The sequence below is a fragment of the Dermochelys coriacea genome, chromosome 8 (assembly GCF_009764565.3).
Source record: "Dermochelys coriacea isolate rDerCor1 chromosome 8, rDerCor1.pri.v4, whole genome shotgun sequence".
NCBI classification, from domain to species: Eukaryota; Metazoa; Chordata; order Testudines; family Dermochelyidae; genus Dermochelys; species Dermochelys coriacea.
Window position 1 is genome coordinate 21,892,419 of NC_050075.1, and position 27,928 is coordinate 21,920,346.

At 50.0% G+C, this 27,928-nt stretch overlaps 1 protein-coding gene across 4 annotated transcripts; it reads right to left on the minus strand.

The window, feature by feature from the left end:
* SH3TC2 (SH3 domain and tetratricopeptide repeats 2) lies at positions 1–27,550 on the minus strand. Of its 4 annotated transcripts, none has more exons than XM_038414902.2 (18): positions 27,292–27,550; positions 22,406–22,525; positions 20,782–20,886; positions 19,825–19,952; positions 18,655–18,760; positions 18,060–18,203; positions 17,724–17,925; positions 16,866–16,939; positions 15,722–15,917; positions 13,220–13,350; positions 11,165–11,206; positions 9,353–11,062; positions 9,047–9,227; positions 6,513–6,651; positions 4,685–4,807; positions 3,702–3,852; positions 2,792–2,988; positions 1–2,575 (listed from the first exon to the last, which is right to left on the minus strand). In XM_038414902.2, the coding sequence occupies exons 2-18, from the start codon at positions 22,413–22,415 to the stop codon at positions 2,384–2,386; spliced, it is 3,831 nt and encodes a 1,276-aa protein (XP_038270830.1). In that variant the 5' UTR covers positions 22,416–22,525; positions 27,292–27,550; the 3' UTR covers positions 1–2,383. The 4 variants fall into 4 exon arrangements, with proteins under 4 accessions (XP_038270830.1, XP_038270827.1, XP_043346733.1 ...); XM_038414899.2 differs by lacking the exon at positions 27,292–27,550 and adding an exon at positions 23,735–23,883; XM_043490798.1 differs by lacking the exons at positions 1–2,575; positions 2,792–2,988; positions 4,685–4,807; positions 27,292–27,550 and adding an exon at positions 23,735–23,883 and having other exon boundaries at positions 3,718–3,852; positions 6,513–6,659; positions 9,045–9,227.
* Positions 27,551–27,928: the final 378 nt, after the last annotated feature.

The following is a 27,928-nucleotide window of genomic DNA, read 5'->3' on the forward strand; positions in this document are numbered from 1 at the left end:
TGGAAGAACTGTGATTTATTGCCCTCAAGTGGTAAGACATGGTAAGAAAAAAGCCAAGACATCTAGAGCCAGGTGCGAGGTGTTCAGGAGCACTGTGTGTACTTGGCACTTGCCTATCTGCTTGTTCCATTGCCACTCTCTAAAGTGTCTTTCTACATCTCCAGCACCCCATGCAGCTCAAAGCTTCACAGTATGAGATGTCCTACTGACTTAACAAAATACAGAGGGGCTAACTGCTACTGCAGGCAACCAGGGGTCTTCACAGAAACACTCCCTCTCCCACTATCACAGGACCTATCCCAAGGGAGTAGGCGTTCAGATGCAAAGCAGGCTGGTGTGAAGATGCTCTGCATGCCCTTCCCTCTGCACAGCACACCCTTCTGACTTCCCCGGCGTCTGCCACCTGTGCAACGGGCGGTCCCTGCACAGGACGCCTGTTAGCCACTCCACTTTACAGGCCAGGAGGTCACTGTCAGATTTGGGATTTGCCAGGACACAGTCACTTCTCCTCCCTGCTGGGCAGTGCTGGTGGGGCAGAACAGTGGCTGCCATGCTCCCCCTTCCCCTTCCATCCCACCCCACCCACAATGGCTCTCCCGTTCCACAGATGGAGCTGGCTGCCTTTCTCCTGAGAACCCTGGATTCCAGGGGCTATGGAAACAGGAAGGATATGTAGCATTATGGAGACAGCAAGTGTGTTACATTCCCTCCCACCATCACTCGCCCTCTTCCCCATCACTCCCTGGGCAGCAGATATATACCTGCTTCCCCAGCCTTCCCCATCCCATCAAATATAATACCGGCAGATGGGGATGGGAGCGACAGAAACACACTGGTTCTTGGAATCTCTCCTCCCCTCCCCTTGACAGGGCTTCATACCTGGTAAGAGGAAGTGGATGCAAAGGGCTCAAGAAATAGAGATTTTGTGACATGTTTTTCCTTTGAAATCTCCCAGCAGTGAAAGGTACTAATATTTAGAAACCAGCAGCAGCAGCAGGATTGGACTGCAGATCATGGCCAGAGTAGAGACGGCACCTCCAGCACTGCTGCTGCTCCTTGTGCAATGCTATGTTGGTTACTTTTCTGCAACATCCAGGCCAAAATCTGACTGTCCCTGTGCAGACAGGGAGAAAGAGCTGGGCAGAGAGAAGAGTCTCTTCCACCCACTCTTCCCAGAAGGCACCAATATTAAGACAGACCTAGTGCCAATCTGGGTTCCCATCTGACATATCCATGCAGCACAGCCCCTAGGAGGCAAGGCCAGTGTGGCTGAGGGGATGATCACAGCTCATCATCCCTGCATATCTGCTGGGATATAACTGGAGGTGCATGTTGCAGCTTTGCACAAAGTGACAGCAAGGGTTGCAGTTTAGCAATCCCCTAACCTGTGCAGGCAGAAGGCGGACGCATGGGCTCCTCCCTCTTCCCACGACATTCATGCCGCAAAGCCAGAATCCTCTCCTACCCTTTGCCTGTGGCTTTAGGAAGGACAATTCCTCCCTCCTGCATGGGAAACTGTCACCTATTTACTGTCCCCAGATAGGTGCTGGACTAGCTGTTGGAACATACATCATGGTGCTTTGTAGGAGGGATGCTTTATAACTGACCCTGTATGCTTGTGGCATCTATGTAGCTCATCTGCCCCCTCACAGACAGGAGACAGACTGAACAGAAAATACAGAAATAAATAATACAATTCCTATCGGACACGTTAAAATACCCCTGGAATTAGAGCCAAAGCTCCCACTGATGGCCCCAAAGGCTATTTGCTCAGCCCAAGTCTATAGGGCTGCAGGTGGGAAAGGCGTATTCTCTGAGATGAGCATCGGCCCGATGACCATACAAAACACTTTCCCACCATCAGGGATGAGTTTCAGCACCAGTCCCCTCAGATCAGCTGCGTTCTTGGAGTGCCATCTAGTGGCCACTTCTATAATCTCCATCACGTGCATTCCCAAACGCTGGAATCCTAGCTCAGGCTGATAACTGAGTTGCCACTTAGCCTCCCCCATGCAGTACAGCGCATGCAGTGAGTCTGGTTTGGAAGCAGGGTATGGGTGGTGTCTCCTACTTATGTGCTTTGCTGTTAATGCTAACTGATCAGGCTGGGATGATGATTTCATCTGGTTTCCAGATGACCCAAGAGCAAAGCCTGCTAGTGAGCTCAGGGGAAGGTGTCTTGTCCCAAACAGCTGATCTTTCCATCTGAATGTTAGACACGTGAAGATAACCTGGCTCAGGAACAGGTCGGGGTGCAGGACTATTCGTGTGCTGTTTGCTGTTGTTCTGAACGCACATGGCCACCCTTCAGCAATGAGGTAAGAAGATAACTTGGTTTGGATGTTTTCCGTGTTGGAGTGTGTGGGTCCCATGAGGTGGCTTCTCAGATGACATGTCCTCCTTCGCTCAGCCACCTGGCCCGATATGTAGCACACCAATCCGGGCCCTTGTGCCACAGGGGAGCATTGTATATGAGAGCCAGCTTGGCATGAATGGCACCTTGGAGCTTCTGGTCTCCCAGCTCAGTGGCAGCAGCCAGGGCCAACAGGAAGTAAACAGCAGCATCTTGTTCATCCTAACCACAAAGGACAAGGGAAAACGTGAGGGACTGGTTTGAATTGAAGTGCCCTGTGCTGGAACTGGACCAGGGCCCAGTCCCTGGATCTCTGTCTACATTAATGTGGGACCCTTCTGTTCTAGCAGCTGAATTCCAGGATAGGCAAAGGGATACTCTAGCAGATACTCCAGCTAGACCATTATATTCAGCACAGCATGGAAAGATGCTTCTCACCTTCAGTTTGTGCAGGGTCAGGTTGCCAAGGCGGCAGTAAACCTTGCAATAGTACATGGCCTCTTCCGCACATTGCAGCGCCGGAGAGTGCAGGGCAAGTGTCTTCAGATAGCAGTCCTCTGCCATCTCATACATCTGCAGGAAATAGTACACCGTAGCCAGGCGGTGAAATGCAACCAGCTCTTGCAACTGATCTCCTGGAAAAAGATATAATGATACTGCAGCCAGCTATAAATCATTCCCATTCCTGGACAACTAAGCATGGAGCCCACAGACCCTGAGGAATTCTAGAATGGGTGTGCTTCACAGTTAGGGGAAGTGTGGACATCTGTGAATGAGGGGATGGGTGAGAATGGACATGAAGATGGTACAGTGGGGACATGCCATCAACAGGATCATTGTCACCATCGGCACAGGTTAACAGGGGATGAATGCTTCTGTGTATATAATTCAATATATAATTCTATGGGTATGCCAGGACTGCACAGGTTCTTTCAACACAGGATGCAGCTAAGAGCTATATATTGGCATTGGCAGAAGCAATTTTGCCAGGATGGTGAGGAGTCCATTGGGGATGAAAGAACCAGGGCGGTGAGGCATCACCACATTACAACCACCCTGAATATCCAAGGCTCTGGCAAAACAACGAACTTCCCATCAGACTCAGGTCTCCCCCATGGCAGTGTGGGAGAGCTGGGCATTCCATGAGACTATCAGCCAGGGCCCCATGTGCTTAAAGAAGACTTTACCCCGAGACAGTAAAAGACCATCCAGAACCTTCATTCAACTAGGAATTTACCTTCCTGACCAATACATTCAGACAGACTTTTCTCTCTTGCCCCCGCCCCCACTCTGGAAAAGACATGGGGACAGATAACTCCTTATGATGCCTGGGGACTGAACCACTCACCTACGCCACTGCTGAGCCTGGCTGCCAGTGTGGCAAATTCCAGGGCCTTCTCGTAGCCCTGCAGCCCAATGTGCAGCTCTGCCAGCTTATTGAACAGCCGCAGCTCTGTCCTGGTGGCCTTCAGTTTCCTGGCCAAAGGCACAGCACCTCCCTGGGGAGAGAGGGGGACAATAGCCCACAGCCATCTTGGGCAGTTCCAGTTCAAACCCTGCACGGCACAGAGTAGCCACAAGGTGCCAGCTACAGAGGAAGGATGGTGCATGGGTCAGGGCATGAGCCTAGGACTTTAGAAAGCCAGGTTAATTTCCCTGCTTTGCCACAGAGACCATGTGTGACCTGGGCAAGTTGCTTAATCTCTCTGCCTCAGCCCTTACGAACAGGAGTTAATAACACTTGCCTACCTCTCAGGGGAAAGCCCTTGCAGATGCTATAGTAACGGGAACTGTGCAAGAACCATAAATGGCTTCTGCCCTCAGTCCAACACACTTGGCACATTCTCTCCTTGGCTGTTTGCCCTGCCATGAAGCATCCCTACAGCCCACGCACTTTCCACCAGCCGGTGCCCTGCAAGCCTCAGAACTCAGTTCTCCTGGGTACAATGTAATTCTCTGTAAAGACAGCCACGGTTGCTCGCTATATCCTGTGAGCTTCCAGGGAAGCAACAGCTCAGGCTTCCTAGGAAACCCTGTCCCCTCTCGCAGCTGAGCTCTGACTGACGCAGCAACTATTGCCGGAGGTCTCTGGGCTTCAGAGCCGGGTTACCTGATGCGTTGTGCCTCTGGCCATGCCCAGCAGAGTGCAATGGTCATCTTTGCTCTCTCATGCTCGGACACATCCCACCTCCCCACCACCGTTTTCCCTTTTCAGCTTCTCTATTGCCTTTTCTGAATGACTTCACAAAATATGCCGCTCCGCTGGAGATCTCGCTGTGGCCATTTGCACAACAGGGTCACCCTGATGCCAATGCTCTGTGGGCTAGGTACCCTGTAATATTCCACTGCTCGGTGCCTGTTTCGGCTGCCATTGAAAAAGATATCCCCAGCCTCTTCATACAGGTCCATGGCCAAGGACAGCTCCCCTGGTTTCAGTGCAGTCTGTATGGCTGCCTGGAAGGAGAAGGACTCAGGGTGAGAGCCTGAAAGAGGCAGCACCACATTCACACTCTGAGTGATTTTCTACTATAACAATAAGAAGCGTAGGCCCAAGTCTTCAGAGCTGAGTATATGCATAATTTGCGTTCTCAGTTGCAGCAACTGTGCATGCAATTAGGAGACCAACCGGTCATTTGCATTTGGATGCACAGTTACTGCTATTCATGCACAGCTAGCTGTGATAACTGCCTTTGTAAGTTACATGCGTGCAGTTTTGACGTTAGGAACGGAACCCAAATTGCCATGCAGGTGTGATGTGCCAGACTGACATCCCTGGAAACCAAAGATATCTGAATATTATTCACAGGAAGTGGAACAGGGCAGCCAGTGGCTGTGCAAGCTTTCCCCAGATGCTGCCCTGCTGTTGGGCTTCAGCCATGACTTGATGGAACCACCTCAAAGGGTGCTGAGGGAATCAAAATCTAGAGAGAGGAAAGACCAGCTGCGCCAAATGTATGGTGTGCGTGTAGCTACATTGACATCAGTGGGGCAGCACCCGCTTGTTGCAATGATGAATTTGGCTACAAGGTCCTATTTAGGCCATCTCCCAGCCAATGCAGGATTGTTCCTTAGTATTATGCTTAGTATTATAAATAATCTTCCCTCAGACTGGGAGACCGCCACCGTTGGGAATTGCTGCCTGATATTTAGCCTATACTTCCCCATCCTTAATGAGAGGTCACTCTCCACTGCTCATTAAATCCATGGCCTCTCTGGTGAAACCACCAGCCAGGAGGTTAATTACTACCATTGACAATGGTGCCATTGATCTACCTGCTGTGAACATTTGACCATCAGGAAGGAGGCTGAGGTCACCCATTCATTACACATAGGCCCATGAGCAGCCATCTGATCCTGACAACTTCCAGTCACTAATGTCTAGGTTTAGATTCATGCTGGTGACATAAAGGTGAATGTCTCTCCCGTTACTAGCACTAAACCCCGTGTCAGCCAGTCCCAACAGCTTAAAGGGTTCCTGATGCTGTGTATCCAGGCTGTTGCTTTACTGCACATCCTAGCAGCAGATCACACCATTTGCAACCCTCTGCTCTGCTTAGTCTGGGGCTGATGGGAGGGGCACCCTCTTTAAAGGAGATTGCTTCCCACAATCAATGTTTCCACCAGAGATTATGGGCCGTTTTTCCCCTTTACTGTTCAAATGCTAGAATCATAGAAATTAGTGATGGACAGAACCTACTAGATCATGCAGTCCAGTCCACCCAGTTGGCAAGGTAGGATTATTCCCTATTCTACATGGTCTAACACTTTGTCCTTCCTGTTCTTAGTCCTAAGCAATGGGGATTCCACCACTTTCCTTTAGTCTATTTGGCTTTCAATGGGATTTGGGCACCTAACCCCTGACAATCCCTCTGAAAATCCGAGTTTCTATTCTCACATGCTGAATCCAATGCCTTTCACTCAGGAGGTCACCAAACCCCAGTGGCTGTGCATGTAACACCTGCTATTCCATACACACCAGTATGCTCACTTCTCCTTCAGTTGGTGGTTTGCCAGGTAACAGTGAGGGAGCCTCTGACGGTTGTGATCTTCTTGCCGAAGGCACTCCTAGCAAATGGGTGGCTGGATGATCGGTAGCCAGGCCTATAGATTAACAGCAAACAGCTGCCATGGCAAACTCTTCCAGCTACTCACACCCTACCTGAAAGTACATTTCCACCAGCTCATCCTCTTGCAGGAGATAATAGAGCCTTCCAGCCTGCAGCCAGGCCTGAGCTGCTTTGGCTGTCTCCCCCAGGTCGATAAAGATCCTTAAGCTCTGTTTGGTGCAGTCCAGAGACCTGTAGGGTTAACAAGTGATCAGTCATTACAGAGAAATTGTAAAGCTGCAGCTCAGCAAAATGTCCTGCATTCCTTCTCCCTTTGTCACGGCCCCATGTGGACCACCTTCCGTTCGGCTCCCTGGCACTAACCCCAAAGGTTACTCCTGTACAGAGCAAATCGCGGCTGCATGCAGTGACATAGTCCAACTACACGAGCCATGAGCACTTACATACATCAGCTCTCCAGTCAGCAACTTTTGGTTCCCCAAACACATCTCTTTCCTGTTCACTCCAGCTAAAGGGGAACTTCCACTAGCAACAGTTCCAGGGCTTAGCTCCTCTTTCCAGGCCACTAGCAGGCAAACTGACAAGCACTGGAGCATGTCATTTTTCATCCAGAAGGGGGCAGTGGCATGCAGGCGTACCAGCACAGTATGGGGGCTCTGCCTGTTTGGTTGTTGTCCTTGGGGCTCCCAGACTCCAGCTTTCCTGTTAGTTCAGGGAGGGAACAGTTCAGAGGACAGGTGTCTGCTTCCTGCATTCCTTCCCTCTGAGCTCACTGTGACCTTGCATGGGCAGGTTACTCCATGACCACATGGCTGGCCAGTTAAATGTTCCACGGAGATTGGTGCTAACTTAGTGCGATTCAACATGTTTGCTTTTAAAAAACTAAATACTACAGTTGTCTGTCAAACTCTGTGCGCCTCCCTGTCCCCTCTGGCCTCATCTGTTCAAGATATTAAGAGGCGATTTGATTAAAGAGTATAATACCTTCATAGGGAGAAAACAGTGGGTATTAAAGGGCTCTTTAATCTAGTGGATTAAACAACAAGAACCAATGTCTGGAAGCTGAAATCAGACAAATTCAAATTAGAAATAAGGTGCTAATTTTGAACAGGGAGGGTGATTCACCACTGGAACCACCTACCAAGGGAAGTGGTAGATTCTCCATCTCTTGACGTCTTCAGATGAAGATTGGGTATCTTTCTGGAAACTCTATTTTAATCAACACCAAGTTACTGGACTCAATCTAGGGGTAATAGTGAAATTCTCTGGCCTGTGATACACAGGAGGTCAGACGGGATGATCTAATGGTCCTTGACAGCCTTCAAATCTATGCCTCAAGAAACAGAACCCCCCAAAGTCACCCAAGGAACAAGTATTTGATAATGGGCTCTTTGATCTAGCAGACCAAGGTACAGTGCAATCTTGACAGATTCTGACTGGAAATAAGATGTACATTTTTAACAGCTAGGGTGATTAACCATTGGAACAACTTACCAAGGGCTGTGGTGGGTTCTTCATCAATGGCAATTTTAAAAAATCAACATTGGATGTTTCTCCTAAGAAATATGCTGTTGTTCATAAGGAACGAGTTGGGGAATCTCTGGCCTGTATTATACAGGAGGTTATACTAGCTGATCACAATGGGCTCTTCTGGCCTGGGAATCTATTAATCTGTCTGTGCATCGAGGGGCACTGGAAACCAGGCATTTCCCCTAGGAGGTGTTTCCCCCTAGAATTTGCACCCTCAGTTGATCTGACAGAGCTCTGAGCCTATTGATCTCTGTGACACGATGCAGATTTTTGCTGAAGGGTATTTAGAGTGTCAGAGGCTGAGTTCCTATTCTGGCTAGGGACAGCAACTAAATCCTAAAAAAATAAGTGCTGGAACACACTCCCAGTGCTTTTGGGGTTATCACTCAGTAATGAAAGAACTGGATCACCAAAAGAAAAAAAACCCCAGTGCCAGAACAGCATTCCGGAGTGTCCAGCACAACTCAAGCCCTAGTTAGGGAACCCCTTTCAGTTGACACTGAACCAAATTCCTCCCCAGCATAAGTCCACTGGCATCAGCAGAGTTACAGAAGGGATGGATCTCACCTAGACCCAGTTCAATTGGTTATAACTCACCGGTTTGTAGTAAGCTCTCTTTATTGCATAAGATGCTCCTATCACAGCCTCTTGAGGAGATGCTTATTAAAATTTTCGCTCTGTATCCTGTGTGCCAGGTCAGTGTAAGGCTGCCAGCTCTTACAACTTCAGGTAGTATGCAAGAGATAAGGCACTGTGTGTATTTCCATGTAGTTCAAATATCAGGAACTACTACCTATTTTAAATCCTATCGCATAGTGGTCACCATTAAAATTTAGACATTTGCCAAGTTACCATATGGTTACAATATGAGATATCGGCAGAGATGGAATAGTAAAGGCTGGCAAATGTTGCCTTTTTCATGACTTCTGCTGATAGAGTGTGAGGCACGGTAAGTGCTATGACACACATATAATTGCCCCTTCTTCATGGCCCACTGGAGACCCTGCCCTGTACATTTGAGAGGAAGCTGTTGGTCTTAAGCAGAAACTCCCAACCAGCAACCTCTGCAATGGGTATGATCATGGGACTGACTTACCTGGATATGTCTAGAGTCTGGTAGAGCCGGCTGAGGGTCTGCAGGACTTTCCCTTCTATCTCTCTGTCCCGGAGCTGCTGTGCCAGGGATACCCAGTGCTCATGGTAGGTGATGCAGGCCCTGGGATTTGGGGATACTTTGCTGTAGAAATGGCAGAGGGACTCAGTGATATGAAGCTGACCTGTATGGTATGGGGAGGGGGTACGATTAAATGGGGTACATTAGAACTAAGAAGATACAGCAAAAAGACAAGTACCTTCTCTCTATACCCTCCTCCCTCAACAAAACCCTAATTAATATACTCACTCTTCACATTGTGTGACTTCAGGGCAAACACCAGTGCCAGCTCATAACAGAGTTTGCTGTCTTCTATTCTGTGCCTGCTCAGCATGACCTGTGCCAGCCACAGCAGGACCTGCACCAGCTCTATCTCTGAGTCTTCCCCACCCTGGAGTTCAATATACAGTCGAACAGACTGGAGGAAGTAGCTCTCTGCCAGCTGGGTCACCCCGCACGAGAGAGTCAAGTGTCCAAAGTTGGCCAGGGCAATAGCCTGGTTCCGCCTGTTGCCAGTCTCCTTGGCTTTGTTTAAGGCCCATAGGTAATTCTCTGCTGCCTTCTTCACCTTTCCTTCTTCTTTGAGGGCAATGGCCAGGAGGTTGTGAACTGCCCCATCCTGAGTAACACTGTCTGTCTCGCGCAGAGAATGCAGGAGCCGCAACATGATCGCCTTAGCCTTAGCCGGCTGGCTGGCCAGAACATACATCCACCCCAAGGAAAGGGAAGATTCAAAAGCCTCCTCCTCACTCATCAGCCTGCCAAGGGCTACAGCTCTGGCAGAGTAATAAAGTGCTCTATCTAACATGTCATGCTGGAGGTACATTTTGGACAAGACAGCACACAAGGTCTTCTGAGTGGACGGAGCTCCACGCTCATGGGAGAAGGCCAATGCATGCCTGAGATACAGGCAAGCAAGTGCTGGGATGCTGCTCCTGCCCAGCTGGCTTCCCAAGAGCTTGGAGGTATTTTGGAGGACTAAGCCAGCTCTCCATATAGGCGTCGGTGCCCCCTTTATGCCACTGGGAACAAACAGCCTGGTGGAAGCCAATGTGATGTGCGGCAAGTACTTCTTGTCATAGAGGTAGCTCAGGATAGGGGTGGTGTCCAAGCATGTGGCACTGGAGTCCTGGCTGGAGATGCAGGTAGAGAGGAACTGAAGGCGCTCTGCAAAGGGCAGGACCTCGTCATATTTGCCTAACTGCAGGAAAAGCTTGACAACAAGAAAGCAGGCCCGGGCCTCCAAGGGGGCATTGCCCACGACGATGGCTTCCCTCAGGATGTACTTCACGACCTCCAACTCGTTCTCGGAGCTGAAGCAGTGTCCAGGCAAGCAGGCCAGCAGGGCCACGGCTTTCCCCAGCATGGAGAAGAACTTGTGCCTCATCTTCTGCTTCAGGTAGATAGCGGCAAGGTTCACATGCAGTGCAGCCAATAGGGGCAGATCATCAAACCCCTTGTCCATGACATTCATGGCTTCTTCAAAATAGACTCGGGCCTGGGAGAACTTGACCCTCTTGATGCACAGCCTGCCCAGAAGAAAACAAAGCCTGGTGTGAGCCCAACCTAGGTGAGTCCTCTTGGCCCAATTTCTGGAGGTCTCGAGGTACAAGACCAGTTTGTCCTCATCAGAGAAGCCATAAAAAGTGGAGTGGAGGAAGGAAAAGGAGAGGTCATAGAGGCTTTGGAAAGAAGCCACATAGCACCCTTGGTTAAGGAAAGTCAGTATGGGGTCAAAGACTTCAGAGTCTTCCATGTGCCGAGCATTCAGGTCAATAAAGAACTTGGGGTCGTCAAGATCATCTGGCTCCCGCAGAAGAAATTCTTCCAGGGCAGTGGGGGATGCTTCGCCCTCCGGGCTAGACTGCTCTGTGTCACTAGGTGTGGACAGGCTGTTCGCAGCAGATTCCCCACAGGTCTTGAGCAGCTGGACATCCTTATACCCCTGAAGAGCAGCCTCTGAAAGGGACATATAGACCACAGAGAAATGTTTCCCCACATAGAGATTCCTCCTCAAAATCCAGCAGAACAAAGTACATCTCCCCATTCACATGTACTCACCAGATGGCCCTCCTGGAAACGTGGCTGTGGGTTCGAAACCAGCTACACGGCCAACAGAAATAAAACATGGTCAGTGCTAGCAGCCAGAGGCAAGCGCTGTAACCGCAAAACCTGTCCTGGAAGGGTTCCGCTGCCCCCGTCCAGGATGCTGAATCTCGGCTAAACTCTGACTCAATGGAGTGGATTTATTTCTATATTCCTACTCTATATTCAGCTAGAATTTCAATTCCCCACCCCCCATCCTGAACGGCTAGGATCAATGCAAGAACATGGAGAACAGTACCCAAATGCTGGATGGTAGCAGGATTTATTTGATTGGGTATTGGCAACATCACACCCACACAAGAAACGAGAGAGTGTCATCTTTTGTGGCTCAAGATTTTATCAATGCCATCTCTCACTGACAATGAGGCACTCCGGGGAGCAAATTGCTAGTGGAGGGGGCGGGGGCTAATGTACTTTCTGGGGATCAAGCCTGTCTTCATTTTCATTATGTGTGCAACCCCCTCATCCCTAGAGGCTTGCTATTAGGGGACACACATGCTCTGCCTTTCACACGCCTTTTCACATACTCTGGACATGGCAGGTGATGCATTTAAGAGTAATTGTCTTGTGTGTGCAGAAAAGTGTCCTTTTAAGCACAAAGCTAGAAGGCAAGAGAATTTATAATGCTGCAGCTCTCTTGTCTCCCATCTGAAGTGCTTTACAGACATTAATGGATTAAGCCTCCCAAACTGTAGTAGAGATAGCTAAATATTTTTATCCCTATTTTTTAGATGGGGGAACTGAGGCTGCAAGGTTGGGTATCTTGCCAAAAGATCACTCAACAAGCATTGGGAATAGAAGCTGGGAATCCTGGCTCCCACGCTCTAGCAAGCAGACATCACTTCCATTCACTTTAGCCATTTAACAATCTCAGAATCCCACTGCAAGCCCAGAAATGCTGGGCTAGGGAACAGAAGTGGCGGGGTCTCTGCTCACACACATCATGTTTCCCACTTGACAAGAAAATCCTTTGAATTCTTTTTGCCTCTCAACATTTAATCCTTTTGAAAGGGCTTCACTAATTCGTCCAATCCCGGCAGGCTGAGCCCATCTCCCGAAGGAGCTGCCTCAAACCATGAGAAGGTCATTTACTATGGGCTGGGGTGCAGCATTAGCACCTACACACAGGTTGCCCAAGGCCGGGAACAGTTAAGTGCAGCAACCTCTACTGGTGAGTTACAGTTTAGGGTTAGGATGACCCTGCCTGAACCAGTCCTGGAATCAGAGGAGGGAAGCACTCTCCCAAGTTTCAGGTTGTATTAGCAAGGCCCAGATCTCGTAGGTCCTGAGGCAGGTAGGTCAGGATGGAGACCTCCCTATAGCCCCTAGGACAGGGGTGGGCAAACTGGCTTGCAGGCCATTTCCAGCCTGTGGGACCGTCCTGCCCGGTCCCTGAGTTCCTGGCTGGGGAGGCTAGCCCCCGGCCCCTCCCCTGCTGTCTCTCCTCTCCCGCAGCAACGCGGCTTGCACCCACCCACCTCCCATGCTTTCAAATAAGCCTGTCCCGCCGCTCTGAGCGGCAGGGTAAGGGTAAGAGTTGGATAAGGGGCAGGAGGCCCCGGGAGGCAGTCAGGGGACAGGGGGCGGTTGGATGGGGCGGAGGTTCGGCGGGGGGAGGGCGCGGTCAGGAGACAGAAAACGGGGGGGGGGTTGGATAGAGGGTGGGATCCTGGGGGCTTGGGGGGGGACACGGAGCAGGGGAGGTTGGATGGGGGTGGGATCCTGGGGGAGCAGTTAGGGACAGGCTATTTGGGGAGGCACAGCCTTCCCTACCCAGCCCTCCATATCGTTTCGCAACCCCGATGTGGCCCTCGGGCCAAAAAGTTTGCCCACCCCTGGCCTAGGACTTGCTCCAGACACGGCCCCTCCTGCATGCACTTAGCAGCTCATTTCCCCCTTGAAGGTCCGAACGTGGGTATAAGGCAGGGAGCTTGCTAGAGACTACCAGATTGGCCCCCGTGTAAGGAGAGACAGGGCTGCAGCACCAAGGAGACAGCTGGGGGCACTCACCAAGCCTGTACACAGAAGTGATGTCTGTGCGGGCCAGGTCCTCGAGGAGGCTGGTGTAGTGCTGCTCGCTGCCGGGGAGGAGGAGAAGGGAGGATTTCTCTTCTTCACTTAGAAACACTGAACACTTTCCCCTGTGTTTGGGGCACAAACCAGTGGGAATTAGCCAGTGCAGCTCTCCATGCCACCCGCTCCTAATCCCCCCCACCATAGCTCTACCGTGGGGCAGAGACAGGGCTCCCAACCCCTTCCCTCCACCACCATCAGCGCTCTGTCATGGTTGGATACAGGAGCCCAGCTCCTCTCCCCCATCAGAGCGCTGCCATGGGAACTCAGCGGGGTTCTCAGCTTTGCTTGCCTCCCACTCCCTGCATCCCGAGGCAAATCCTGCCAGCGGAGCTGTGTCCTGGAGCTGAGGCAGGGCTGCCAAGCCCACCTCCTGCAGTGCTCCACCACGAACCGGTGGCAGGCAGCCTTGGTCCTGAGCAGCATCCTGGAGAGAAGGCCAGGCATTCCATAACCCCACTTTATTGCACCACGTCGTGGGGTGAAGGCAAGGCTCCCCGAGCAGCTGGAGTGGAGGTTGGGAATGCCAGTCTGGCTACGCAGCAGGACTGGGCTCACGGAAGGAGATAGGCTCCCTCTGCCCTGCCCACACCCAGGAGTGCTGTGCTAAGCTGGATGTGGGTGGAAAGGAGTCTGCCGAACACATACCCGGGGTGAGGTGCAAAAAGCTTTGTAGAGAAAGGGAAGCTCCACTGTAAGAACGTTTTCACCAGCCAGGAGTGAGAGCAGGAGCAAAGGGAAGGATCTGATTTCTAACAGGAGTGTGGCCCTTTTCCAGGAGAAGGAAAATCTGCCCTAAGCAAGACGAGAACCTCTGCAGAATATAAGCGATCAGCAGGCCCGGAGCGTACACTTACACTGGAGGTGTAATTTCCAGACATCCATGTCCAGTGGGGTCGCTTTGGCTGAGCTAGGGTGCTAGAAATGGTAGTGGACGTGTGGCGGGAGGGGCTAGCCACCCACGAAGGTACCCAGGATCTCAGACAGGGCAACAATGGCACTCCCTTGGCTGCACGATTGAACACAGATGCAGAAGCCCGAGGCTTTGTTTGTGCATTCTCCCTCTCCCATGTATGGGGCACCACAGACAAGGGGTATGAGGTTTGACTTCTATATTGGGGGTGGAGGTGGGGATCTCCAGTCAGGCCCATGGGGCAGCATGTGGAGGACAAATTCCATGCCTGCCCGAGGCTTGCAGTTTGGGGAGGGGAGAACACCTCCCCTGCCCTCTCCCCAAACTATGTCCATAGTATGAGGCACTCCTTTTAGCACTTTTATATGTGTTTTTAATAGGGCTTTTATTATTTGCCTCCGGGAGCCACTTCTGGAGTGGAAAAAAATATGCAGTCTGGCTTCCTCACAGTACTTCCACCAACTAGGCAATGAAAGCCACAAGGAGACAAGATCTTGAATTATCCCACCCCCAGAAATGGCTGCCTGAAGCATTGGAAAGCCTGTGAAAAACAGACCAAAATGCTAATTCTATGAACCTGCAGCCCCAGTAGTGGTATCTCTTGTTGAAGCCTACGTCCTCCATTAGCCAACAAAGCCCACTGCCAAGAGCTGTACGGGGTAAGGGAGTTACTGCCTACCTCATCTGGTGGCTCTTGCCTTTTCCTTTTGATGCTGTTGGAGCTGGTGTTTAATGTCACTCAGCGTGACAAAGTGGCTGCATTCTCCTGCTGGCCAGAGGAAAAAACTCTCTTGAGCGCTCTCCTCTGCCTCCTTCAGGGCCCATTGTGCAACACCATAAGAGGAACCTGCAGCCTCTTTGACAAAGCTAGGTGGCCAATAAACATTTACAACTGATATTAAAAGGGTAGAGAGGAGCCAATTGTTGTGTGACACTGAGATGGGGAAGAGGAGCAGCACACAAGTGTAACTATAAAACAAACCGGAGCCTAAAATAGTACTGATCTTAGCAGGCACAAACAGCCAGTCTGAGAACTACCTGAGACAAGGGAAAAGTGACAGCTGACATAACTTGCCACAATTCAAGTGGCTAATGTGGGATGCAGGTTTGGCCTGTCTGCCTCTCTGTAGGTGGAAGGGCAGCTGGGCGGCACTGTGACCCCGTGCGCCAGGCCACAGTTTGGGGTCCTCTCAAACATGGTCACAAGGTCCCTTTCCCTGCCCCACCCAGGGTGGTCATGAATGTGGGAAATGTTCACTTCAACTGGGACCAGGGGCTTGGTGGGGTCAAAGCAGGACAGTCCCGTGAAACCCAGAACTGTGAGGAAGTCTGCACTAAGTCTGTTCTAAGTAGAGACTCCTTCAGTCTGTTTATTGTTTGGAGGGAGAACCTGGCTTCTGAGCACACCTGGGATGGAATCTAGACATAGCCTCTGCAAGAAAACCGGGATTTCTGCACATACCTGGAATGGATCTAAGTCAGCCCTTCCCTCCCTCCTGCCCCAGGAGGTTGTCTGGAATACTTACAGAGGTTCACAAGTTTCTGCTGCTATGTGTTTGCTCTGGACAAAGCCAATGGTCCCACTGCTTGTGGATTTCCCCACAAACCACAGCAGTCCTGGTATAAGAAAACCAACAACCTCTATGCTATCTCCCTTGGAGAAACTCAATTCATCCCATCCTCTCCCTCTGTGATCCTCTGTGGCCGTGCACCTCCCCGTGCCTGAGAAACAAAGGGAAACAATCTGATTTCAGTGGGTTGGCCCAAGTGCTAAGCATATTTGGACCTTCCCTCGTTGGAAGTGGGGTGGCCAATCAGAGATTATGCTTATGCAGTGGATGAAGACAGGGTCCCATTGTCCCTGATTGATCTGCTCCTTTTCGTGGTTTCTGCGAAGATGCTTGTGATATCAGGGAGGGGGAGGTATAAGCAGCAAAAGCAGGTCAGATGCCTGATGGACAAAGACCCAAATCCTTGCAAATAACCCCAATAATGAAGATTGGTTGGGGGGAAATAAATGCATGGTTCTCTGCATCATACTGCTCACAGCAAAACTGACTCTGCATAGAACAGAGTTTGCCAGAGATGTCTGTGAATATTTCATAGTCTGGCTTGCAGGGAGGCAAGTACTTGTACCCTTGTACTTGTGTCTAATTTATACATGCAGTTACCATACCCAAGAGGAGGCAAATGCCCAAAAATGATTGCGTGCACATGTGCTCACCCTATGGTGTTGTAGGGATTGCAGGCACAAGTCTGGTGTGCTATGGTGTGTGCACTTCTGAGTGTCTAATTGTTTAACATTCAGGCCCTACAGGACCAAAGGAAACAGAGGCACTAGAGAGAAGAGAGAATAAAAGTAAAGTGAAATGGCGGGGAAAGAATATAAGAGGATGCTGCAGACTGTCGGCAGCTCTTTCTGCCCTAGGCTGTTAAGGTCAGCCTTTCAAAGCACATGCCATCTCAAGGCCCCATGCAGAATGCTGGAGAACCTGAAGATGCTGCTTTTCTCTCCTCCATTGCTTCTTGTAACTCAAGTGTCACTGTTGGAGCAAGAGAGATATGCCTTGTGCATCTGTGGGAGAGGCCCTTTCATAGCTGAACCCAGTGTTGTAAGAGCCATGGTGGCCTCACATTGGAAAGATTGCGTTATTACAAAGGTGTACACACCAATGGGCTGAGAGGTTGTCCCGCTTATCTCCTTGGAGATGCTGCAGCTCATTGGATTGTTCTTCAGAAACCACCTAAACAGAGGAAACCCTGGATAAACACATCAGTTCTCTCTGAGAATGGTTCACTTGATAAATGTTAGTGTTCTCAGGCCACCAGCAACATTGTCAAGGAGAAGCTCAGATGGGTACCAAAAGTGCTCTGGGACCCTTAGGTAGCAGGAGCTCACATGGCACATGTCCAGTGCTGCCAATCCACTAACCCTGGGCATGCCATATTGCTAGGGGGTAGTATGTAAGAAGTGCAGGTACAGGCATCTGAGTGACCCTTGTATAGCACATAAAATGCCACCCACTTAAAAGCATGATGAATTTCACAGGCTGTGGAGGGGAGTTTCATTGAGCAAGTACAATGGTTGCTGAGAGTGATGCCCATGTCACGATGGCTTAGCCAGGTATCTGTCATGAGGGACCATAATATTAACAATAATTCGTCAACAGCCAGCCACTGTGGCAGCCTTCAACTTCAACCAACTTTATGTAATCCTTGGGCTGTGCTTTTCCTCCCACTTACACCAGCATAAATCAAGAGTAAGTCCACTGAAGTCAAAGGACCAACGTCAGAATAAAGGAGAGTGAGACCAGAATTAAACCCTTGATCTTACAAAGGTGCTGAAATTCCAGACCACTACTGTTCAGGTATAAAGGTCTGCCCCATCACTCTCAGCGATAAGAGTACTCCCGTACCCTGGATTTGGTGCTACCCTGGCAATAGGGACCCTGAATGTGCCATGATCAGGAACAAACATTGGGTGGGCAGTACGGCCCCTTGTGTAGAACATAACAGCTGTGTACTTACTGGTAAAATGGGTGGGGCAGTGGCTCTATGGCTGCCACAGCCACCAGGCCTCGCTGACCTGTTGATAAGGACATCCCTTCCCATTTCGATTCTTTCCCAATGTCCTTCACGTGGATTAGCTCATTCTCATGCAGCTTTAAACTTTCCTCTCCCCCCTCCAGGTGTTGAGGCACATTGAACACTGCTCTGGAAAAGAAGTGACCTGCAAACAGAAGCAGGGAAGCAATTAGCAGTGTTCTGTATATAATCACGCGATCTGGAACCAGATTGGCTCTGCACCCTCTAAACCAAAATCCTGCTGGGATGCATGTCCCCAGATGGGCAGTCGCTTCTCACCTTCCTGGAGTAGCAGACCCAGGTACATGGTGGCCAAGTGATCTTCATCTACAGTAATTCTGATCTCAGTGTCCTCCACCAGAGAACAATTCAACCAGTACCCGTAGTCAAAGAGAAGATGCTCCAAACAGCAAGCCACGTAGCCTTATAAACCGAAGAAAGAACACAGTCTAAACAAGCTCCTTTTCCATATACTCCTAGCCTGTAAAAGGACAAAGTCCTGTTTCTGCCATCCATCAGAGCAGCTATTTGCAACCAGTGCAGCAACAGCCACTTTGGTAATGATATTGTCCATCCTTATCAGTGATTCCCACTTCCATTGTATGCAATGAAGGGGTTGGCAGATATGGACTCAGTGTCTCTTGCACTGAGCTGGACAGTGGCTTCATAAATCTGTAGCTGGGTACCATGCTACATATTTCTCCTGCACCATCCCTTGCTCATTAAGCTTTCCACCCTGTTAGCCGATGGCATCCCTGGCATGGCTTAATGCCTACTCACAGGCTTTCTCTGGCATGGGGCATTTGAGGATCTGATTCAACTTCCCCACTTACTGACTACCCCCTCTCCCTGCTTGGTGTGATGAGTGCTCTACCTAAAGCCAAATATGTGGAAAACTTCCAGATTTCTTCTATGGTCTTGAAGGTGAGGAGGAACCGATCCTTCTGGGCCTGGATACAGACCAGCCTGGCTGAGAGCTCCTACAGAGAAAAGATAGCACAAGGATGTGAGAAGGCCCTGGGGTTCAGCTGGTTTCTGCCCTGGCAGGCATGCTATGAGGGAAGGACAAAAGGGGTAGCCATGGTACATTTCATGTTTGCTAATAACAGAAGGGCCTAGAACTGTTATACAGAACCAGGATTCTGATGTGCTCCAACCTGGAGCTCTGGGACTCTGAGTTCACGGCCAGGGTTACAGGCAGGGCTTTGCTGCCTGCTGGAGGCTGTGCCATTTGGGTTCTTCCAAAAGAAAGGGCTGAATCTCTTCCATTTTTCCCTCCTTATCGTCACTGATGCTCGTTGATGCAGCAAATGAGTGGGAGAGAGTTAACTCTCTCCCCACAAAATCCTTTCCTAACTTTATTGCACATACCAGTGCACTTCTGCTTATGAAATGCAGGTATCTGTATTGTTCAATGGGGGTGGAGGGGCAGTGTTTAATCAAGACAGGGGCACCTCCCAAACTACTGCTCAGCTGGATTTAAGGGGTGTAAGAAATCCTTCCCTCCTGTGACTTGATCCAAGGGACCCTCTGATTCTGAGAGCTGTAGATCTGCCTCTTGAGATAAAGAGACTTTCCCTTGTCATTTCTTCTTCCAGATCTCCAGCTTCTGAGCAGCTGAGACCATCACAGAGATATCAGTAAAGAGCATGGTGGTACTACATGGTGGCAACACTATGGGACTTGAAAAACTGAGGCAGAAGGATAGATCAGACCAATGAACATTAATACATAGCATCTTTTAAATTTAAATTTAATCTTACAACATCCTGACATCTTCTGTGAACCTCGGCTGACACAAAATGAAAGGGAATTGCCCTATCTCTAAAGTGGTTATCCATTCATCTATCTGCATAGGCTAACTTTCAGTGGGATTTTGGTCCCCAATTCCCTCAGACACCTTTGAAAACCTCACAACTCTTTGGCTGCCTCTAGCATCCACCACTCTCCTATCACCATGTGGCTCCCATCCAGTCAAGGTGCATGTGAGCAGTTTCCCTTCCACCCTCTCTTGCTCTTGCATGCACACACCTGGGACTCTCACCTTGAAAAGATCACAGATGTCCTTGTCATCATTTTCCAGGGCCCACAGCTTCTTCCTTGCTGCCTTCTGTAGCTGGGAGTTGACACACTGAGAAGCACGACTCTCAACAGAGAACACAAGCGCAATCTCTTTAAAATGAAACACAGCTGATTAAAGAAGAGCAACTGTTACACGTAAAAAAATAAAAGACAATAACCCAAGCACCAGTGCCCCACCTGGCCATTTTGGGCACTGACCTCACCCTAGACCGAACTAGTGTCTAGTGGGGTTGGGTTAGATGACAAGCCAGATGAGTATGGAAGGCTCATCCTCATGGACAGTCATCCACATGCAAAACCATCACATGACTGTGTGTTACACAGTCTGACTGGCTGACTCTGCAGAAGACAGGCTCCAGGACTGGAACATCAGGGCACTGCAGGTCAAGACTGAGATGCATTGGCTTAGCTGTGTGGAATAGCAAAAGGTGCAGTTGCAGAGCTGCAGACCCCACACTGAGGCCTGCTGGCTGAGCTGTGTGGGAGAAGCTTGCACAACACCAGCCTGCACTGGCTTTGCTCCATCTGCTGCTCTCAGTCTTTCACTTTTATAAACGTCCCTTAAACCTAATGGGGATTACCTACAGCCTAAAATGGTGAATAAGCACTGTAAAGAAGGAGGAAAGTATTATGGTATGGGACATGGAGACATCTGACCAGCCCAGCTGTGACCTGCTATGACACCTGGCATTAAAGCCGCCTGGCATAGAGTTGCATGCCCCACCCATGCCTCTGACCCTCAATTTGCTACATTGCTTAAATAACACAGGTCATACCAATGCTCACCCCAAATAGTTTCTCTGGATGCTAATATTAAAGAGGAGAAACTGGTGGGCTGGGAAGATCCATTTGGGTTTGGGTCAGTCTTTGCTACATACTATCATTAGAAACACTGACCATGGATAAGACAATATCTTACCAGTTGGAAATCCTTCCCCTACAGCCAGTGACACGGACTCGGTCTCCAGAGGGCTCTCTGCTACCTGTACAGGCTGATCTCCTGGATCCAGCTGCCTGGGGTTACCTAACAAGATATCACGGAGACAGAAGGGTGGTTGCCAGTTTTCACAGAGGAGATACAGTAAATTCTACCTTACAAAATGCTCTTTAAACAAATTTAGTGGGTTACACACTGTCTCTTATAAAAGGAAGGAGTACTTGTGGCACCTTAGAGACTAACAAATTTATTAGAGCATAAGCTTTCGTGAGCTACAGCTCACTCACGAAAGCTTATGCTCTAATAAATTTGTTAGTCTCTAAGGTGCCACAAGTACTCCTTTTCTTTTTGCGAATACAGACTAACACGGCTGCTACTCTGAAAACTGTCTCTTATATCACACTGACTCATGAATGAAAGAGAGAGAGAGAGAGATTAGTGGGATTATTGTGTTCTTAACGACCCTCACCATGGAACACCCCTTAATGACTCTTTGGTTTTGCCCCAGTACGAGAGTAGCACTGAGCTGTGGTGTTTTTCCCTTCTTGTTTTCAATTCAGACCCTTAGCATGCTGATCTGGGCAGTAACATGACACTGTAAAAGCGACATTTTGGGAGATCCTGTAGTTATTACTTTTCTTCAATGCAGAAGGCTCAGTAATTTGAATAACACCTTTCTCGTCATCTTGACAGTCAAAATGAGATTTTCCAAATTGCTGGCTCAGGCCGGCATCTGAAAATCAAGCCTCATTCTTTCTGCTTCACACATCATCAACCATCGCCATAAAGATTCTGGAATTGGAACTTTAGCTGGCAATTACATTAAAGATGCCTGAAGTGCATTAAAATCCAGTGTGCTCTTCCACAGCTGCATTGGCTCTGCAGGGATAACAGGATTAAAACCCAGTTTTTGTCAGTAAGCCGATGTGACTTGAAAGATGAACGTGCACCAAGAGATGAGAGACTGTAACAAAGCAGGTACTTTTGTAAGTCACTTTTCTGACCATAACTGTTCTCTAATGTTCTTTTTATTTAGTCAGCTTTGCCAGTTTGTAAAATAAACTGCCATTTGCACATGGAATTATACACCATATTTATTGTTAGCAGTAGAAAAGACAGCCCGAGGCTGCTTATTTAGTGAGCTTTGCTTACATGCAGAAGCCCCTATGTAAATGTTTATATTTCACTTTACATCTGAGGAACTCAAAGCACTTTACAAAGGAGTATAAGTAGCAATATCGCCATTCCCCAGATGGGGAAACCAAGGCACAGGTGAAATGACTTGCCCAATGCCAGAAAATGAGTCAGTGGCAGAGCCTGAAATAGAATCTAAGTCTCCTGACTCCTATGTAATGCCCTATCTGCTAGACCACACTAGCCTCAGAGACTAGGGCTTGACTAGTATTCATTTAACAAGTCCCTCCCCCAAGTCACTTTTTCTTTCCTTTCTCCACACTAAATGCTCTTATTGCTGTTATAACAAGGAGAGCCCTATCTCCAACTCAGTGTGGCCAGTAGCCCTGCAGGAGGTTGATTGGCACCAATATTGCAATGTCCATCTGACTGTGACCCAGTGGGATGTTCCCCTTTTCCAGTGTTCAGATACCTGATGCCATGGTCTCCTCCGGGAAACATTTTTCTTGAGGCTCAGCCGTGTAGTTCTGCAGACTGGACCAAGTGGGCAGAAGTAGGGCTGGGGTGGGAGAACAGGAATCCGGCTCTTCACCTGAAGAACACATGGTGCAGACAGAGCAGATCAGACACAGAGTAGGGTATTCTTGGCCATGGGACCCAGCTGGAATGGTACATCAACAAAAACGAAGGGTACTACTTCCAGAGTGTTGCATCTACTCTCACTGCTGCTGCCATGGGTTTGCCAAACAGCTCTGGCGGGACATCGCTGGGGACATTTGTCTCAGGCAGGCTCAGCGTGGATGACTGGCGGACAGGCTTGCCCGCACCAGTGTTTATTTTTGTTCCTGCTGCCTTGGAAAGGGAACTAGGAGCGCTTTGATACATGAATTGAAACTGGTTGCCGGGTTTCGGGGCAATTCCCAACAGTGACTCATTCACCCCGCCTTCGCTGAGATGATATTTTGTAACGTCTAACAGCAGGTCTCCTGAGTGAATCCCAACCCCGAGCTGAACTCCTCCTCCAGCAATGGGTTCAGGGGAACAATAGGCCAGGTTTGTAATTCAGCTACTGCAGTGCAAATTCACAGGGATTCTGCTGCCGTGGACTCACTCCAGATTTATGCCAGAGTAGCTGACATCAGGATCTGGCTGTCCTCTCTTTCCAGGAGAGAGAGAACCCAGCGAGTCAGAAATGTTACAGCCCGTGGGGGGAAACATCCCTACTAGATCATCCAGCCATTCTTCATGCCACCTCAGGACTCCTCCCTACAATACGTTCTCTAGCATGTTAGTTCTGCCAGATCAGGTCACCAGGCCTGACAGCACCAAGACAAAGGGTCCTGCCATGTACATTCAGACCTAAAAAGGAAAACACCACCAGATGATGCTGTCTCAATCCCTACTATTTCCCCAAAGAGCTGTCAGTCAGGAGGCAGAAGTGGAGGCAGAGGGTTGCTGAAGGTCTCCCAGGGAAACCTGGAAGAAAGTTCCACACAAGCAAATTGAATGACTCCTTCCTTCCCTTCCCTGATGACACAGCTGGTTTCTGCAGAATGCCCTCACTGCATGTCAAAGGCAGAAGGCACTGGCAAGGCAGTGGTAAGGGAAAGGGAGGGAAAAAGAGAGAACAGCAGCTATCCCTGTGCGTGGGTGAGCAGTCTGACAGAGCCAGACCTGACCACTAGGGCCTTTCCTGGCAAGTCTGGCAGAGCTGTGAGATATAAGGCTAAAGGACCCACAGCTCAGCATTGTACAGTAGCTAGGAGAATGCAGAGGGCTGATATCCCTACATACAGCTTACCTGCGCACCATAATGAAAGATCCCTTTGCAAAGGGGCACCAAAGCAGCAGCCCATGTGTCCACCATCCCAACCAGGCCTGAGGCCGGCAGGTCGTCCCTTCTCACGGATGTGGGGTGAGTCCGCTGCTACCCAGCCCTGCAATGGCGCTCTCTCCCCACTGGCACTGGGACTCAGACTCTCAATGCACAATGCATCTTTTGATGGCTGCTGGGCATCTGTGAGGCGGGGGGTGGGGCTGGGCCCATCTCCCAGGCCGGTGCTGCTGCGGCTGCCCAGTGTCAGCTCTGTGATTCCAGTGGGTTCGTTTCTCTCTCTGTCTTTTCAGATCATATCTCGAATGCCATGCAGTACATTCCTGACATTCCAGGCTTCAGAGAGTGGTGGAGGAAATCCACATGTAGGCTTTCGTTGGGGTTCTCCTTGAAGCCATCTGGACCCCCCTCTTCTGCTGTTCTGCCTCATCTCAGACTTATACCCTCTCTGTACTGACACTGAATCCCCCTCCATCCCTGCCCCCAAAAGCCAACCCTGCATCTGATTCTTTCACGAGCACCTCTCACCTGCAGTAATAATATTGCTGTGGCTTCTCTAACATCCTCCATCCGGGGATCACTTTGCAACCTTTGACGGATTAAGCCTCACAACTGCCATGTGGATTAGGAAAGTATTATTCTCCCCATTCCACAGACGGGGAGACTGAGGCCCAAAGAAGGAAATGAGTCGCCCAAGGTCACACAGAGTTCATGGCAGAGCCAGGCACTAAACTCTTATTGCCCAGTCCTTAATTCTTGTCACAGGCCTATCTTTGAGATGCACAAATACAACCAAATGGCACAGGGAGAGGTTTTAAACTCATGGCTCAGGTCACTGAAGAGCAACACATTGGCCTGAAAGGTCCTTTCCCACCCCCAGACTCAGAGTGCCAAATGTCACTGCAAGCTCCATGGCGTTCTCCCCAACAGGTAGGCACATTAGGGTGGCAGATGCCATCAGAATGTCTATAGCAAGGGTGCAATTTAGTCTCAGTCTATCAGACAACCTCCAAAAGTGCCCGGGGATGGAAAGATGGCATGGACAGTGCTCTTGTTGGGGAAGGGGGTAGGGGGTTAAACCAGGAACTGAATGGTCATAAACCTACCCAGGATAACTTGCTTTGGTTTTCATCTGGAGCATCATCGGCTGAGGACATGACTAGACTAAATGAGCAGTGCTGTGGCTACCCAAGTAACTGTGTGTATCACACCCTTCCTGCGGTGTTGGAGCAGGGCACGGCCAAAGGGAACAATGGACCAAAGATAGAATTAAAGGGACAAGTGCTGATTTAGAAAGTGTTTCCTCAACTTAGAACACTACTAAGCCAGGCCGGACAATGGCTTGTACTTCTCCCCAAGAAGCAGCAGCATGATAGACTGATGGACAGCACCTAGCACAGTGCAGTCCTCCTGTGCCATACTGAGCCTCCTAGGGACGACAATAATATAAATAATACTAATGCCTGGGACAGAAGGAGGCAGTGTGGCTCAGCCTGGTCCATTTAAGCATGCAGGGCAGTGTCTGTATGCTACAGGGAATTGCTCCTTGGCCAAGCTGGTACTGCTGCCTTGGATATCAGTGCATTTAGCCCAGTTATCCCCCAGCACAGAGTACTCCTAACTAGAGCTGGTCCAACAAATTCCAGTGAAACATTGTAGCCATCGGAATTTGCTGATTCAGCCAAACTGCATCATCTTTGCAGAGACGATTTGATTTTGACAAAGTTCAGATGGGACCCCGAGCATCCTGCCAGCTCATCTGCGCAGCTCCATGGCAGCCCACCTGGAGGGCTGCTGAGGACTCCAGACTTTCAGGGACAGTTCGCCAGGCAATCTGCCTGAGAGTCAGAGACTCCAGGGCCCGTGGCACCAGGGTAGGCCACTATCAAGATCTACTCAAAGCCACGGACCCCAGGGCTTCAAAGCCACGGCCCCCAGGGGAGCCAAGGTTCCAGGGCCTTTTGAGGAGAATTTCAATGTTTTCGTTCCTATTCAGAACAAAACCAAATTTTGAACGATCAAAATCCTCTGCAACATGCAGTTCTCTTTCTCTGCCCAGTTCTACTCCTATTGTTCACCAGTGCCTGGACTCTGCCTAGCTTTGGTTTAGCCCTCCCTGCCCCCGGCCCCACACTCTCACAACATCTTGTTGTGACTCGCCTTCTTTGCAGCCCTCCAGACACTCTGCAATTTCCTCTTCCCGGCCTTGTTTGTACAGAACAAACAATCCCTGTTTTCCCAGTCTCTGCTCTCTCCTAGTCCGCCTACTGCTAACTCTCTGTGCGGCTGAGGAGAGCAGACAGAAAGTGGGCTGGAAAGCAACCATATTGGATTCCCTAGTATTGCCCCATTAGTCCCTCCAGAACAAAGGAGCATGTTCCTGGCCATAACATAAGAGATGCTGGAAATGGGCTCAAATCACAAAGTTTAGCTCCAGATTTTGAAAACCCCAAAGTCAGGAGGTATTTGGCCTGCCAGCATAAAGATCCAGGAGCCAGTGGTGAAATTCAGATTCAAGTGTGGATTTCAGCTGTCCCTGTGAAAGCAGGAGGCTGGGGGCTGAAGGGAGAGGGCTAATCCACACACATCCCTACTAGACTGGTGCTGATGTGCTGGGAACAAATTTTCCAAAGAACTTGGCACCCAGAGGAGCACTTCCCCCATTTCCTACCTCTCCATCCCCCCACTGAGCTCTGGCTGCTGAGCACTTGGAAATCTGGCCCCAAGCTCAGTTGAAAAGCCTCATCCTAGTGACTAAGCAAATCATTTCACATGCTGGTTTGAGGAGGAGCCTCACCTGGTTTAGGTGAACAGCCAGTCCTGCGAAAGACATGAGCAGCCTCCACTCCCAACTCCTCATGGGAGAGGGGTCCCTACCCAAACCCTCCTGCACAACTGGCACTAGCTGCCCCCTGCTTGGAAGTCTGTGGAAGGAAGCCAAGTTCTGAGTGAACCACAGAGACTCACTTCCCAGCCCTCCCTTAGGTCTAACCTCCAGGTCAGCGTCAGTGGGGCACACGAAGCCATGGGGTGGGGAGCTTGCCCTGCGATTGCCTATTGCCCAGGCATTGCCTGTACTGTGGTAATAACACAGCAGGCTTTGGTCTCTGGCGCTGTCACAATAGCACCTTTCACCAACACTAAATTCACCTCAGTAAAACCTGAAAGGCTGCCAGCTCTGTTCTGCGTTTCCCTGCTCATTAGACCTCTGAACTCTGAATCCCCTAGGAAATCAAACTAGTCTATTCAGCTCCGGCTCTTAGGCCGTGCCCATCACCAAGGTATCTGAGCGCCTAACTCAGTTGGGACTGAAAATCCCAGCTCCATTTCCCCAGCACCTCCGCCGGGCTGCCTGTGGCTGTGTACCATCCACAGGGCTGTTCGAAATGCCTGAAAACCTGCCTCCCTGCTATGTTTACTCAGCTGAGAAATCTCATAGGTAGGCAAGAGGCACGGCAGCGGGACAGGCAGATTGCCACAGAAGGCAAACGCAACTGCCCAGCAGAGCGAGCGGCTTTACTGACCTGATTCTTCATCGGCACAAGGTCGCTCTGCTCCCCAGCATTCTCCCTAGGTGTCTTTGTAGGTCAGACCCTTCAGGAAGTGCCCCAGAGGGACTGTGTGGACGCCCTTGTGCCTAAGGATAGCAGCACTGCTGGGTGAGTCAGGGAGAGCATGTGTATGTGTGTGTTTTCGAGCCAGGCAAGCAGGCACAACACAGCCACTCCCTCGCCCAAAGAAAAGAATGTCTTGTGAGAGCAGCTTATCATGCAGGAGACCTCTGTTTCCCAGCAGTGCAGCTGAATGCTGAGGTCAACGAGTTACCCAGGAGCTGTGCTGTAAACAGCTCAGTGCTTTCGGATTCCTGGCTCACATACGGGAAGCACCAAAGCTACCTCAGAGCTGGGTTTCCAGCAAGTAAATCCACCAGGAGCTGGAAAACAGGTTGGGGTTCTTTTGAGCCAGATTAGCATCGGTCCAGGCTGGACCAGCAGCCTGTCCGTCTTGTTCTTGAGCTGTTGTTTTGACTAAACTAGCTATTCCGGCCTGGCTACCTGCCCTGCTCTCCAGCTTCCCCAGGCCTCTGACTCCCCTCTGTGCCCTTGAGGTTGATATGTTTTAATGCTGGTTAAACATCAACTCTGAGTGGAAAAGCTCTGC

Coding starts and splice junctions, on each gene's coding strand:
- SH3TC2 (XM_038414899.2), bottom strand. CDS start 23,789: ATGGGCTGCTGCTTTGGTGCCCCTTTGCAAAGGGATCTTTCATTATGG. Junction 18,204..18,654: donor TTCCACATATTTGGCTTTAG/GTAGAGCACTCA, acceptor TCGGTTTATAAG/GCTACGTGGCTTGCTGTTTG. Junction 4,808..6,512: donor TGGTGGAAATGTACTTTCAG/GTAGGGTGTGAG, acceptor TTCTCCTTCCAG/GCAGCCATACAGACTGCACT.